The following is a 15,168-nucleotide window of genomic DNA, read 5'->3' on the forward strand; positions in this document are numbered from 1 at the left end:
TCCTCTGTTTATTTAACAATCGCTGTGTAACTGCAGGGAGGGAAACAGTTGAGCCATTCAATTTAGTGAAGTACACCTCTGGGAGAAGGTTTTTTTTTAAGAGAGTACTGGAGCTGTTAAACTGTAATGAAGCTCTTAAAGAAATGTGTACAGTTCTGCACAGTGCAGGGAGTCGAAGAGTTTATTATTCCCTGAAATGTTTTTATGAGTAGATTTTAGATGAAGTAACAGCAGTAAGAGCATTTACCTATGACTTTACACAAAATATAGCAGTTGTTATGATGCATTATAAATTATAACACATTATAAGTAGTGTTTGGAACACATTGTCAGTTTGCTTAATGTATCGTAACATTATTTTAAATGCTGTTATACAATAAGAATAATTCTGAAAATTTTCTGTTTAGTGTGTAGTGTAAAGTTGTATTATGGCATGTGTATAGTATGATATTGGACAGTGTGTACACTAGGTTATTAATATATAAGTTTTGTCCATTAGGGTCCTGCAGGTCGGGCGGGGCTTCCAGGAGCAGACGGGATGCCAGGTCCTCCAGGAACCATGCTGATGCTACCGGTAAAATATTAGCTGCCATATTATTAGTATTAATATCGTTTATTTCACTGTACATGAAGAACGTGATGAACTGAAATAGCTAATCCAGTGCTATTGGATCTGTTAGGTATAGACAAAAACTAGGGTTAATGTTCAGTGTACACTTTGCTCTTGTCTTATTCATGAAATCTGTTTATAGATATTATTAATTTAATTTAATTATGACGATATCTATCTATCTATCTATCTATCTATCTATCTATCTATCTATCTATCTATCTATCTATCTATCTATCTATGTGATTAAACTAATTAGGAGTGATAAGTGAACACTGTATAATGTGTTTGCGTGTGTGTGTTGTAGTTCCGTTTCGGTGGTGACGGTGAGAAAGGCCCAGTAGTCTCGGCTCAGGAGGCTCAGGCTCAGGCCATCCTGTCCCAGGCCAGGGTAAGTGCATGTTGTCTGGGAGGGTGAAGGGAGGGTGGGGGTGCTGTCGTAGTGGGGGGCTAAAACTTTTGGCTTTTTACAGCTCCTACTGAGTGTCTGTGTGTAAAGTTTACAGCCTTTCGTGTGAGAAGTGAGGGGGTGGATTAAAGGGAAGGGGGGGGTAGATCGGGGGACGGGGGGGACGGGGGGTTGATGTAAAGGGCTGAAGGGGTAGTTTAGTCTGGGTCTGGGACTGACCACATGCTGAAGAGTAAAAATAGCAATGGGGTTGATGACCCACAGGTGGGATAACAGGTGTCAGAGACAGCATCATCACATCTCCAATATGGACACACACACACACACACACACACACACTTACACACACACACTGTTTTACATACTGCATGTGTTTAAACTCACTTTGTCTCTCCCGTCAGTTGGCCATGCGAGGTCCCCCTGGTCCGATGGGTCTGACGGGACGCAGTGGTCCTGTGGTGAGTCACTCGTCACTCCTCACCATTCCAACATTTCAATGTATTTTATATCATATAACAGGACAGTCCATGTGTAACACACCTGTAAAGTACTGATTTCATCATAATATTATTCGGTCTCTACAATAAATAAGGGATTTCCCATCATATAATCAGCTTCCTGTTAGTGTGAGTGATGATGGAGTTGTTCAGGGCTGCAGAGAAACCGATGTCTGTAAAGTGTGCCATGATGTCAATGAGGAAGTTTAGATCTCAAACTGCCCCGCCCTCTCCTACTGCCAATCAATCCAAGAGCCTGTCACAGAACATGAACATGGGTTAAGCACCCATGCCACATTTATTTATTTCCCTTGCCTTTTAATGTGTTTATGCTTATTAGTATTATTATATTCATAATAATTATTATATTTAATTATTATATCCTTCCTTTGCGGTTATCCTACATGCAATTTATGATGTTAAAAATAAATTGTGTTTAAGAAATGTATCTTTAATACACTCTGTAAGGAAATTAAGTCCATGGTGACGGTGATCAGATTTTGAAGTTGAGTGACTCTGCCCTCTGGTGGTTATGTTAATGTATTACACAGTGTGGGATGTGAATGATCTCTCTCTCTCTCTCTCTCTCTCTCTCTCTCTCTCTCCCTCAGGGGCTTCCTGGTTCTCCAGGTCTGAAGGGTGATGCTGGTGATCAGGGTCCTCAGGTGTGGCACCGCCTTCCACTCCACTCCACTCCAAACACACACACACACACACACACACACACACACACACACACACACACACACACACACACACACACACAAAACCCTAACAAGGTCAAAGAAATTGTTGGGAAAAGTATTTGGCTAGCCGTATGCCTGACCATAATGTCATCCACAGGGTCCAAGGGGGATGCAGGGTCCACTAGGACCACCGGGACCACCAGGGAAGAGGGTGAGTGAGTCCTGACCTCGGCATGTCTCTGTCTCGGGCTGTTACTGCATACGTCATAAAATCTGATGATTGGCACTGTGTTATTTAAAACAATTAATTAATTAGAAATTCCCATCAGATTCACTTCTTTTTGTAATTTGAATCAGATTAACTTTTTCAAGTTTTTGCTTAACAAAATGCTCTTATGTGTAGCTTAAAAAGTTAAAATTGAATCCTTTGAAGTTAGATTTTTCTTATGATTAATATAATTGTTTTAGTTTGTTTTGTCCACATCATCTGTTTAAAATTGTCCTTTGGTTAAAGTGTGCTTTAATTAATCCATTTATTTCTTGTTGGTTTGTTTGGTTAAGATTGTGTTTGTTTATTTATCAAAATTTTGGTTGTATTTATTTTTTCATTTATTTAGTTATTTATTTCAATTCATTTCAATGCAATAGATTTTTACATTTATTAAGATATTTAACTTTAACTTATTTACTTAAAAAAAAAACTTATGCAATAAAAGGCGGCATGGTGTAGTGGTTAGCACTGTCGCACTGCACCTCCAGGGTCCAGGTTCAATTCCCAGCCAGGCTCGATTCCCGTTTCTGTGTGCATGGAGTTTGCATGTTCTCTCCGTGCTTGGTGGGTTTCCTCCAGGTACTCCGGTTTCCTCCCACAGTCCAAAGCATGTAGGTTAAGTTGATTGGCGTTCTTAAATTGCCCGTAGTGTGTGAGTGTGTCCAGGGTGTACCCTGTCTCGTGCCCCAAGTCTCCTGGGATAGGCTCCAAGCCCCCCAGACCCTGAATACAGGATTAAGCGGTAACGACGTGAAAGTATTTAATAAATTAATTTTTTTTGATTTCTTTTTATATTTAATTTTATTTTTATATTTTGTTTTTATATTTATTTACTTAATTGCATTTTAATGTGATACATTTATATAATTATATATTTAACTTTATTTTAGTTGAATTTTTTTTGTTATTTATTAAATGAATTTATTTATTTTCTTACTTAAATTTGGTTTTATTCATTTGTTTTTTAAACAATTTATTTATTAGATAACATGTTAACATAATAATAAGTTTATTTATACATTTAACATTATATTTTAATATCTCTTTATTTATTTACCTATTTAATTTTGGTTTCATTTATTTGTTTATCTATTGATTTATTTAATTACATTTTATTGCTATACATTTATATATTTATTTACATATTCAATTTAAATTTTATACAAATTTATTAAAAAAATAATAATTAATAAATTCAAATTATTAATGTATTTTAAAAATCATTTATTTACTTACCTAATTTTAGCCTAATTCATTTGTTTATTTATTTATGAAATTACATTTTAACATCATACATTTATATATTTATATATACATTATTTATACTTTATTTTTTATATGTATTTGTTTATTTATTTATTTATTTAATTTCATTAATTAATTAATTTTATTAATTACTTACTTATTGATTTATTTAAATTAATGTTTTTGAGCCATCTGTCACGTAAGGACCACGATGTGTCGCCTCACAGCGGTGGTGGCAGCGGTGGTTCTGTCATCGATTATCATCATCGTAACACTTTTCTTTCATTCGCAAGGCCTCAGAAACCATTTGACCAAACCTACACACACCGTTTATTAGCGATCACCCCACAGCACAAACTATTTTATTTTGTACAGCCCTAGAACACACGCCGCACGTCCAGTTTGCAGGCGACACATGTCTTCTCTGGAAGACCCTCATCTCTTTTTTACATTAAAACAAATCAGTAGTGAGATCGGAGTGGGTCGATGTGAGTGGGTTTGGGGAACACTCAGGGCTTTTCCTCACGTAATTACAGTACGAGGACGAGACAAATCAGGATCTCAGACGTGAAACAGTAAATCAGAATTTTTTATTGTTACTCCGCACTGAAACACACACTAACTTACACTGAAGGAAAGTATGAGAACCTCATTATATTTCAAACTTACCACTATTACTACTAATAACAATGTTTGTCTGGTGTGTGTGTGTGTGTGTGTGTGTGTGTTTGTGTGTGTGTGTGTGTGTGTGTGAAAGGGTCGTTCTGGAACTGATGGAGCTCGTGGAATGCCCGGAGAACCTGGATCTAAGGTTAGAACACTTAAGTGTATAATTAAAATACTGTTTCATAATATTATAATGTAATTATAAGTGTTAAAACTCTTTGCATTTCTGACATTTGTGTGTGTGTGTGTTTGTGTGTGTGTACGTTTGCAGGGTGACAGAGGGTTCGATGGTCTTCCAGGTCTCCCAGGAGAGAAAGGACACAGGGTGAGTACTAACACTGTCTTGTTTGATTAAACACACACACACACACACACACACTCACACACACACACACACACCCACTGATGCTTTCAACCACTCAAGCTACTCAAGCTACTGTGCCCATGCCCTTACACCTAAGAACAGACACTCAGACTTGAGTAAACTCTGAGAGCAGCATCTGTCGTATAAAGCCTTCTCGCTCACAGCTGGAACGTAACGGCAGGACTTATCTCCTCTGTGTAAACCAACAGAGCTAAATGTAGACCGTTTAATATGAGGATTTGTTGAGTGTTTCAAATGATCTAGTCCAGTGTGTGTGTGTGTGTGTGTGTGTGTGTGTGTAGCCAGTGGCATTTCAGAGCTGAATAGTGCTGCTTTGTACTCCAGGTGAATGAGAGACAGGCTTTTATCGGATTATGGACAAAAAAAAACCTCTGTAGAAGGTTTAAAGCACCTGGCGTAAATAAAGAGGTCAACTCAGACACCTTAAACATACACTAACTTCTCTTTCTAAGGAGGTTTACATTAGGCCAGATAGCTTTTTTAGAGGTGTGTATATGTGTGTGTGTGTGTGTGTGCTTATGCAGCTTATAAACCTATTTGTATTTTACTGTCAAATGAAAGTACCAAATATTATATTGCATTACATCACTACATTTTCATCACCCTACTGTCATGTATATGATGTTACGTGGTCATTACTTCCTATGTCATATCCTATCTTATGTTGTGACATCATCATCATTATCCTTAGCCATACGCTACATTGTATCATCATTACTCCATAACGAATGATACATTGTGTCACCATTACCGTTACATTGTGTGGTGTCATTTCTCTGTTATGTTGTGGGAACATTACCTTGTATAGTGTACAGTCATGTTCAAAAGTTAGTACCTCCTTCTTTTAATTCTTTGAGTTTGTGTGTAAAAAGGATCCGATTATAGCAGGTCTCAGTAATATAATCTCAGACAAACAACATTTACTGTACTTTTTCACCGTGTCATCATTTATTTAACAAAAATAAAACCAAAAAGAAATAAACATGTGGGCAATAATAATCACCCTGCATGACTCAATAGCTTGTAGACCCACATTTAGCAACAATAACTTAAAGTGATCATTTCCTTCATATAAGTCACATTGCTTTGGCCTGTTTTTCTTTAGAACGTTGCTTTAGTTCATTGAGGTTTTGGGACGTGCAGTGATGCACAGCTCTCCTAAGGTCCCGCCACAGCATTTCAATAGGGTTGTGGTCTAGACCTTGCCCAGACCTCCAAATTCCAAAAGCTCCAGATTTCCGAACCTTGATTCTTTTATTCATGTACTTTTCTAATGTATATTTATTTTTGTGCTTCGGATCATAGTCCTGTTGCATGAACGAATTTAGAACAAGTTTTATCTGTCAGAGACCTGCCAGGGCCTTACATTTGTCTTTAGAATACCCTGGTATACAGAGTATTTCATGGCCAACTCAATGACGACAAAGTGCCCAGATCCTGCGGCTGCTAAAACAAACCCAAATCATCACCCCTACACCAACGTACTTGACAGTGGGTATGAGGTGTTTCTGCTTAAATGTGTTGGCTTTAACCAAACATGGCTCTGGGCATGAAGGCCAAAAACTCCACTTCGGTCTCATCTCTCTATAGGACACTGTTCCAGAACTCTTGTGGTTTGTTCAGATGCAGCTTTGTAAACCTCAGTCGTGCTTCTAGGTTAAGTCAAGTCAAGTCAAGTAGGCTTTTATTGTCGTTTAAACCATATACAGCTCAGTACACGATAAAACGAAACACTGCTCCTCCAAGACCAAGGTGCTACATACAACATATTTTTACAACATAAATTAACAAAGAACTAACTAGCTAACTAACTAAGAAAGAAAGAAGAAACTATCTAAGTCCTATATAGAAAAAGACAACATAAAGTGCACGTGGAAATGTTGTTTTTAGACAGAATATGTTTCTCCGGGACATCTTTTAAGCAAAATAGCACATGTTTTGCTTGAACATACTTGTTCAGTCTTCTTGTAATTGTGCTGTCATGGACTTTATCATTTAACATGCTCAGGAAGGCCTGCAGGGTCTGAGGGTAGCTCTTGGTTTTAATTAATTTTATATTTCTCTGAGAATTACACTGTCTGACCTTGGGGGGAGTTTTCCTGAGACGTCCCATCCTGGCTACTGCTTTTCACTGACTGATGAATAATCTTTCTCACATTGACCTCTAAATTGTTTGCCAATTGTTTTATAACACCATCCGGTTTGATGTGCAGCAACAATCGCTTCTCTAAGACCATCGCTCGTATCGTTTCCACTTGGCACCTAGATGCTTTTATTGAGGATCTGCACATCTGCTGATGATCAGTTAATCAAGGACTCATGATTAGCAGGACCTGGCTTCAACCTACCCTCTTAAAAAAAAAGGTTATACGCTAGATTTTCAAAACATTGAATTAAAAGGAGGTGCTAACTTTTGAACATGACTGTACGGTAATGCCATTCTTGACAATACATCACTTTTGTAAATTCATGCAGTATGGTCACATAATTCTTTTCATAGAATTACATTACAGAAATGAAAGTCATCAGAAATGTAATTTAGGGTGACTGGCTGGAAGGGTTTGGGTTCATATTAAACATTTGTATGTGTTCATATGAAATATTTTCAGTGTCTGATTAACGGTATTGTGCGTGAGTCAGTAATCAAATGCGAGATTAAGCCACTGCCACAGTAACTCCTCACCCACTGATGCAGGCTCAGGAGAAGGCACACTGTAAACGAGCGGTAATAATGGCTAATAAACATTTAGGTGTACTTGATTATGAAATATGTTCACATCTCATTATAATTTATGAGCCTGTTAGAGGTAGTAAATGATGTGTCAGTGTGATGGATTGCCCACATTTTGTTAATGGCTCCGAAAACACCAGCGTCCTGAGCAAAACTCACCGGCACCGAGACAAACCATTATTCAGCGAGGATGCAAAGGGTTAAAACATCAACATATTGTCCCTTTGTTCTGTCTGATTCTGATTCTATCTTTTTCTGTCCTGGTTGTCAGGGAGATATCGGTCCTCCCGGACCCCTTGGTGCTCCCGGAGAAGATGGACCCAGGGTAAGTGTTTTTATATAAGTGTGTAAATGTCATGGTTTAAACAAAGCTTTTGTTTGGAGTATAAAACCCGTTGTTGTGTCTCATCTCCGAAGGGAGAGGACGGAGAGATCGGACCACGAGGGCTGGCTGGAGAAAGCGTAAGTTACCACTTCCACTTACTGTATAATATGCATCTGAACTTCCTGTTTTACTTCCTGATGCCATACAGAGCACATTTCATATTCACTTTACAAATGTAATCAATGCTATATCCTATCTATCCTATGTATGTTTGGGTGAGTTTCATGTGGCTAGATAAAAGTGGGTGGAGCTTATGCAATAGGTGATGTGACTTTCAAAATTGAGTCTAATCCCATATGGTGTCCTTAATGGATTAATGAATTCCAGCTAAACTGTAAATCAACATTTACATACAAGAGTTAACAAAAATAAAGTGTCTAACAAGTTTAAGTGGATTTGCAAAAGTTACGAGAAATAGAAAACATCTTTAATTTCTTGTATCTACTACTAAAATGTCAAAATTAACTTTGTTAACAAATGTGGATACTACATTGACAAACATTTTAATGCTTATTAATTAATTTCAAGCACCTATGCTTTAGTTCATACAGTATCGTCTGCTACAGTATTATTTCCAGTATTCAGCATACATACAGTGAAACATGTGTTCTAGTTTTTTGTGCGTTTTTGATTTTTACATAAACTTTTTTGTGTTTTTCCTCCCAGGGTCCACGAGGTCTGCCTGGTCCCCGAGGTTCTACAGGTCCTCCTGGCCAGCCTGTGAGTATTTGTTTGTTTGTTTGTTTGTTTGTTTGTTTAATTTTGCATTGTGCTAATCTCACTTGATGTCTCTCTGTAGGGTGTCGCCGGTGTTGACGGTCCTCAGGGTCCCAAAGGAAACATGGTAAGATTTTTAGATATTCACCTTTAAAGCTAAACTTTGTATCCTCACTTTAATAGTTTTATTTGGTTCATCTACAAAAATATATTTTCACCACAGTATGTTAGGGTAATTCAGACAGAGTTCTGAGTTTATTAGCATATAACTATGGTAAAATTGTAAATTGTTTAAGTATGTTGTAAATACATTTTTGTCGTTTAAAAATAATACTGTATTTGCATTGCTATAAAGAATGGCTTCAAAATATTTAGCAAAATTTTACCAAAGAAATTGCCTAGATAATAATAATAATAATAATAATAATAATAATAATAATAATATACAATAAAATTTACAATTAATCTATTCTTATAAATATATATAGTTTATTAAACTAGAATAAAATATTAGAAATATAGAAAATATTTTTTTAAATCTTACAAATTCTGTTCCGACAACACTACATTTATTAGCGTATTCTTGTTTTAGTATATCGACAGTATACTACTGATGTAAAAAAAAAATAGACTTTAACTATAAAAATTTTTTTTATGCTAATAAACTATACTAAGAAACAAATAGTAATTTGTAACCTTGCTTTTCTAATGAAATGACCAGGATTTCACCTGTTTCTACAGACTGAATAGCACATGTTTTGTTAGTGAGCTAGCAAAGAAATGAAGAGCGACATGCGAACTTTAAACGACCTTGCGTAACCTAACGCCACAGAAATGTGCTAGCTAGCCCTGTTGCCACAGCTCTCACTGATGCCCAGGGTGTTTACTCCAAGTCTACGTAAATAAGCTTAACCCTTCGATCAACAGTTAATCCGAAAATTTCAGTCAAAATAAAAAATGGAGGTCAAGCCCTTTACGTCAGGTCAGAAACATAGCAATGTAGCGCTAATTGGGCATGAAAGGGAACATTGTTTGCGAAGGTATCCAAGCATATATAGACCCACAGATTAAAAATGTCAGTGTGTAATGAAATTCAGAAGAATCATCTGTTTGTCATGACATACTGATAAGATTTTTATTTTTGACTGACGGGTCTGTTAGCTCCTTGTTCGAAAATAAGCTTTCTTTGTCCAGAAGGATTGCACCTTTTACACACAGTTTCTTCACTGTTTATTTCTTCTCGTTTTTCAGGGACCTCAAGGAGAACCAGGTCCCCCTGGTCAGCAGGGAATCCCAGGAACACAGGTCTGTAAATATTTAACACACATTTCACCCCAGGAGCAGTCTCGCTATTTCTCAGTCAGATGCTTAATTTAATTATGATAGTGATAGGATCCAGATAATCTCAGATTAGTATTAAAAAAATAAAATGAATAATAATAATAATAATAATAATAATAATTATTATTATTATTATTATAATAATTCTTCTCTACACACGGGTAATTATACCACAGTTATAATTGGCTGGGGTTTGTGGGAAGGCGGGGCTTAGTCTCAACTCAACTGGGTCTCAGTTTGAGGCAAGTGAAAGCACCTCATTCATACAGCACTGGGCTCACATTACACACACAAACACACACACACACACACACACACACACACACACACACACACACACCGTAAATAAACACTTTTTCAGTCCCACTTTTGGTTCACAAGAAAACAATTGGGGGCATTATTGGGTTTAAATCTGTATCCAATCACACACACACACACACACACACACACACACACACTGAAAGATCACACTTTCTGTTGATCTGCTGTCTGCTGTCTTGCAGGGACTGCCTGGACCCCAAGGGCCAATTGGTCCACCTGGAGAAAAAGTAAGTAGACCTGCTGATTACATCATCGACTTTTTCTGCTAACATCATAGGGTGTGTTTTTATGACATCATCAGTTTATTCTCTTTACATCTATCTATTCATATACTTTTTTGTCCATTTGTTTTACATCAGTCTATTCTTTAGGGCCCAAGCACTATGACATCATAATGTGTGAAGGGCCCTCTTGTCTTCTTTTTGGTGTTGCATCACCACCTCCTTCTTGTCCACATGGAGATCTCTCCTTTTCTAATCTCTCTCCCCTTTTTTTTTTTTTTTAAACCTTTGAAATACTTTGTTCCTTGTCCCCTTTCTCCATTTTTTTCTCCCAAACTCACCACTTAATTAATTTCACATCATCATTCTATCCCATTTACATCATCAGTCTATTCCTTTTACATCATCAGTCTATTTTTTTTGCAACTTCATATTCCAACTGGGTATCATCATAGAATCTACTGTATAGAGTATGAAAAAAATGCAACCAAACCAAACTACTAACCAAATAAATAATTTCATAAACTGTACACCTAACAACACATTATAAAACATCTGGTATACCGTAGTAACTAGATAGTAACACTTTAATAATTGCATGGAATTACCACACTAGCAATGCGCTAGCAACCAATATTAAAAAAAGACACCTAGAAACATCTTAGCAATAAAATGGAATATTACAGCAAGCAGCTAGGAAAGTCCTAGCAACCAAATAAAATCAAATGGCAAACCTCTAACAACACCCTAGCAACCAAATGAAATGCCATGGCAATCATTTAGAAACACCTAGCAATCAAATTAAATGCCATGGTAACCCTTTAACAAAACATTAGCATCTGTTAGCATTAGCTTAACGACTACATGGGATATCATAGCAACCATGTAGAAAGACCATGACAACCACCTGAAATGCCATAGAAACCAACTAAACTCATCAACTAATTGATAAATCAATTTAGAAAAAGATCAGCGCAACAACCTGGAATCATAGCAACCACCCAATAAAACCATAGCAAGTAAATGCAGTAACATGTTACCACCCTAACAACCAAATAGAATTCAATGGCATTTACCTGGCAACACCTTAGCAACCAAATAGAATATCACAGCAATTACCTGAAATAACTTAGCAACCACCTAGCAACACCATAGCAACCCATTAAAGCAAGTCCTGGGCAACAGCTTGGCAAGTCATTTTAACCGCCTACAGCACAAACCATATAGCAATCATCTGGAGTAGGATCACAACTGACTAGCCAAGACCCTAGCAACCACCTAGAATACCATAGCAAATTAATAGCAACACCCTAGCAACAACCTTTTAATCAAAATTGAATACAATATTAACCACCCAGCATCACACTGGCATCCATCAGAGCAACCACCAAGCAACAGTATAAAATCCACCTGTAATATTATAGTCAACACTGTACATAAACAACCAACTGGCATCTACAGACCTACAATCTAGCAACCCTCTGGTTCACCATAGCAACCACCTAGCAACACTTCAACAAGAAAAAGGAATATCATAGCAGCATCCTAGAAATCACCTAGCATTAAATCGTGCTACTGTACCATTTCATCCTTTTACCATTCTGTTGTTTTAATCTTTTGACATATTTTAACCTTCAGAAAAGATTGTTACAGTTTTTTTTTAACATTTTAATCTTTAAGCATCATAAACTTTCAGCCTTTTAACCTTTACACATGTGATACATTTTAACATTTTAAAAGGCAGCGAGAACAAAACACCGTAGGGTATAGCTGGCTTCATCACGCCAACATCAGAGCTCATTCATAAAGGTGTTCATTGTGTTTCTGTAGTTTAGCATCGTTGCTATGGTAACATTAATGCATTGTTTTAACAAGAGCAACCCTGATTTTCCCCGTCCTCTCGCTCTTTCTCGCAGGGTCCTCAAGGTCGTTCTGGCCTGCCTGGTTTACCTGGTTCTGATGGACCTCCTGTACGTATCGCTCCACACACACCTGCACACACACACACACACACACACACACACACACTACACTTACTCACTCACTCACACACACAAAGAGTAATCCTGGAGCACAAATACAGTCTGAACTCATGACAGATGAGTCTGTACTCATAACCTCCTTCATCTTTTTTAGGGTCATCCAGGAAAAGAGGGACCTGCAGGAGAGAAAGGAGCTCTGGTAAGACCTGATTACATGCTGTCATGACGATTAACTCTACACGAGGAGATATATAGTCCATCATAAGTCATAAATAATATGCGGTGATGCTGGAGCTGTGTGCGTACTGACAGACCACACTGTACATTTAAAACATGAGGAATTATTAATATTAGCCCCCTCATTTAAGTCACGTTTGTGCAACAACACTGTACATATATATATGTATATTTATGAATATTAGTTTTCTTAGCTTTTATCATCCAATCTTACACGTGATTGGTCCAAATTCGCAGAGCTTATTTTCATAAAAAATGCACACTACTTAAATAAATAAATACATACATAAGTAAACAAATAAGTATAAAAAAGCCTTAACATGATCCCCTTAAAATAAATAAATAAATAAATAAATATTTTGGATAATACAACAAAACAATTGCATTAAATGTTACATTGTGTCTTATCCAATGTTTAACTTCTCATTATAATATATAACAAATATCACACTTGCACTAAAAATACCTTTTTTAAATTACTTTATACATTTTAAAATATTTATACAGTTGAAACTACAGAATAATATTTACATTTCCATACAAATTTATTTGTACTTTAAAAAATTGTTTTTCCCAAAAATCAAGACACAAGAATTGTTTATTTAAATAAAATAAAAAATTATTACTTATTTAATTATTACTGATTGCTATATTGCTTATATTTCCAATAATGCGAAATCATTAGTTTAAAACAAAATATAGAACACTGAATATTGAATTATTATATTCATTTTGTTTTTATTTATTTCTAATTTAGGGTCAGCCTGGTCCTCAGGGGCCAATCGGATACCCGGGACCTCGTGGAGTGAAGGTACAAAGAAAAAACATAAAGTTGTACAGAGAATAAATACAGTACATATTCACTGTGTGAGGTCTGAGCTCATGATGTGTTTTTAAACAGGGGGCCGATGGAGTTCGAGGACTTAAAGGTGGAAAAGGAGAGAAGGTGAGGATCAGAATTCTGTGTCGTGGTAAAGTATAGTGTAGTAATGAGTTAGATAAGAAAATCTGTGATCATTAGATTTGGTCTGGTACTCAGGTACATGATTAAATGAGTTGATTCACTGTAAATAACTCCTAGGTTGAGACTGTAAATTATTTATAGAGTTGAATCTGTATCCATAATAAGTGATGCCTATTTTATTTAGAATTTTTGTAAATGATTTATAGCTTAAAACTTTGTTTGGTGAAAATAATTCATAATTTGAGACTATTTAATTGTAAATTTAACCGTTATTCGTCCTTAATGAGTCCTAATTTAAGATTGCATTTCTTTGTAATTGGTTCCTAGTTTTTGTAGGCTTCATTTATTTTAAGTGATACCTACAGTAAATGAGAAGTTTATTTGTTGTGAATAATTCTTAATTTAAGACTTTATTCAACATAAATGATTCCTGATTTGTTTACTGAAAATTATTCAGACTTTTGAGACTGTATTTGTCATAAATGAGTCCAGATTTTTCACTTTGTTTATTATAAATGATCCCTAATGTTAAAGATTTTTATTCCTTATCAATAATTCCTGATTTAAATCTTTGCTCATTTTGTTCATCATGTAAATGATTCCTAGTTGGAGACTATTTATTCTTAACAGTTCACAGTTTTATGACTTTGTTTGAATTAAACAACTTTACATTTAAAGTTAATTTAAATAATTTTTAACTTTAATTACTTTAAATTACTTTACATCACATGCTTTTCAATAAATTCCTTTACATACAATTCATCATTTTATGCAAACAAATGGAGGATAAGCCTAATGGCATTGTTACCGTGTAGCCTGTAGGGGGCAGCATGGTCCAGTTTCCTGCTCTAAAACTGGGTTTACTGAGTAACTTGATGTAAAAAAAAAAAGAAAAAAGGGGGGAAATAGGAAGATTAAAAAGAATCAATGTTTGTTTTTGTTGTTTCACTGTGTAAAAGCTGTATTGTGGGTAAATTGAATTATATTTTTATATAATTTTTCTTTCTCCTCAGGGTGAAGACGGATTCCCCGGGTTTAAAGGAGACATGGGTCTCAAAGGAGACAGAGTGAGTACATATACTTGTATATTCCCTGCATACTGAATATTTAATCTGAAAAATAATAAATTGAATATTATCGTTTTGTAAAATGTGTGTGTGTGTGTGTGTTTAGGGTGAGGCCGGTTTGCTTGGACCCAGAGGTGAAGACGGCCCTGAAGGTCCTAAAGGTCGCAGTGGTCCTCCTGGTGAATCTGGACCCATGGGACTGGCTGGAGAAAAGGTTCGAACTCTTATTTGTCTTTTACCAATTTTCTTTATAAAGTATATAAAACATATATCCAGAGTATTTAGTTTACAGAACACATGGCTCTGCCCTGAAATCATGCATTTATGATACTTACATTATACGACTGAGACTCGGTATAATATTTAAGTACTTACAGTAGTCATGCGGCTAGGGCTTGTTATAAATATTAAAGAAAAAAAGATATAAAATTTA

At 36.0% G+C, this 15,168-nt stretch overlaps 1 protein-coding gene across 4 annotated transcripts in view; it reads left to right on the forward strand.

Moving 5' to 3' along the window:
* Positions 1-15,168, forward strand: part of col11a1a (collagen, type XI, alpha 1a) — a 97,873-nt gene that overhangs the window by 40,155 nt on the left and 42,550 nt on the right. For all 4 annotated transcript variants that reach the window (XM_053494018.1, XM_053494016.1, XM_053494019.1 and 1 more), the window contains 19 exons: positions 500-574; positions 918-1,001; positions 1,421-1,477; positions 2,128-2,181; positions 2,360-2,413; positions 4,476-4,529; positions 4,656-4,709; positions 7,772-7,825; positions 7,918-7,962; positions 8,552-8,605; positions 8,685-8,729; positions 9,854-9,907; positions 10,447-10,491; positions 12,402-12,455; positions 12,622-12,666; positions 13,462-13,515; positions 13,606-13,650; positions 14,682-14,735; positions 14,842-14,949. In XM_053494018.1, coding sequence (XP_053349993.1) covers positions 500-574; positions 918-1,001; positions 1,421-1,477; positions 2,128-2,181; positions 2,360-2,413; positions 4,476-4,529; positions 4,656-4,709; positions 7,772-7,825; positions 7,918-7,962; positions 8,552-8,605; positions 8,685-8,729; positions 9,854-9,907; positions 10,447-10,491; positions 12,402-12,455; positions 12,622-12,666; positions 13,462-13,515; positions 13,606-13,650; positions 14,682-14,735; positions 14,842-14,949 — 1,089 coding nt within the window. The remainder of the gene's footprint in view (positions 1-499; positions 575-917; positions 1,002-1,420; positions 1,478-2,127; positions 2,182-2,359; positions 2,414-4,475; positions 4,530-4,655; positions 4,710-7,771; positions 7,826-7,917; positions 7,963-8,551; positions 8,606-8,684; positions 8,730-9,853; positions 9,908-10,446; positions 10,492-12,401; positions 12,456-12,621; positions 12,667-13,461; positions 13,516-13,605; positions 13,651-14,681; positions 14,736-14,841; positions 14,950-15,168) is intronic.

This window comes from Clarias gariepinus, chromosome 4, assembly GCF_024256425.1.
Source record: "Clarias gariepinus isolate MV-2021 ecotype Netherlands chromosome 4, CGAR_prim_01v2, whole genome shotgun sequence".
Lineage (NCBI taxonomy): Eukaryota > Metazoa > Chordata > Actinopteri > Siluriformes > Clariidae > Clarias > Clarias gariepinus.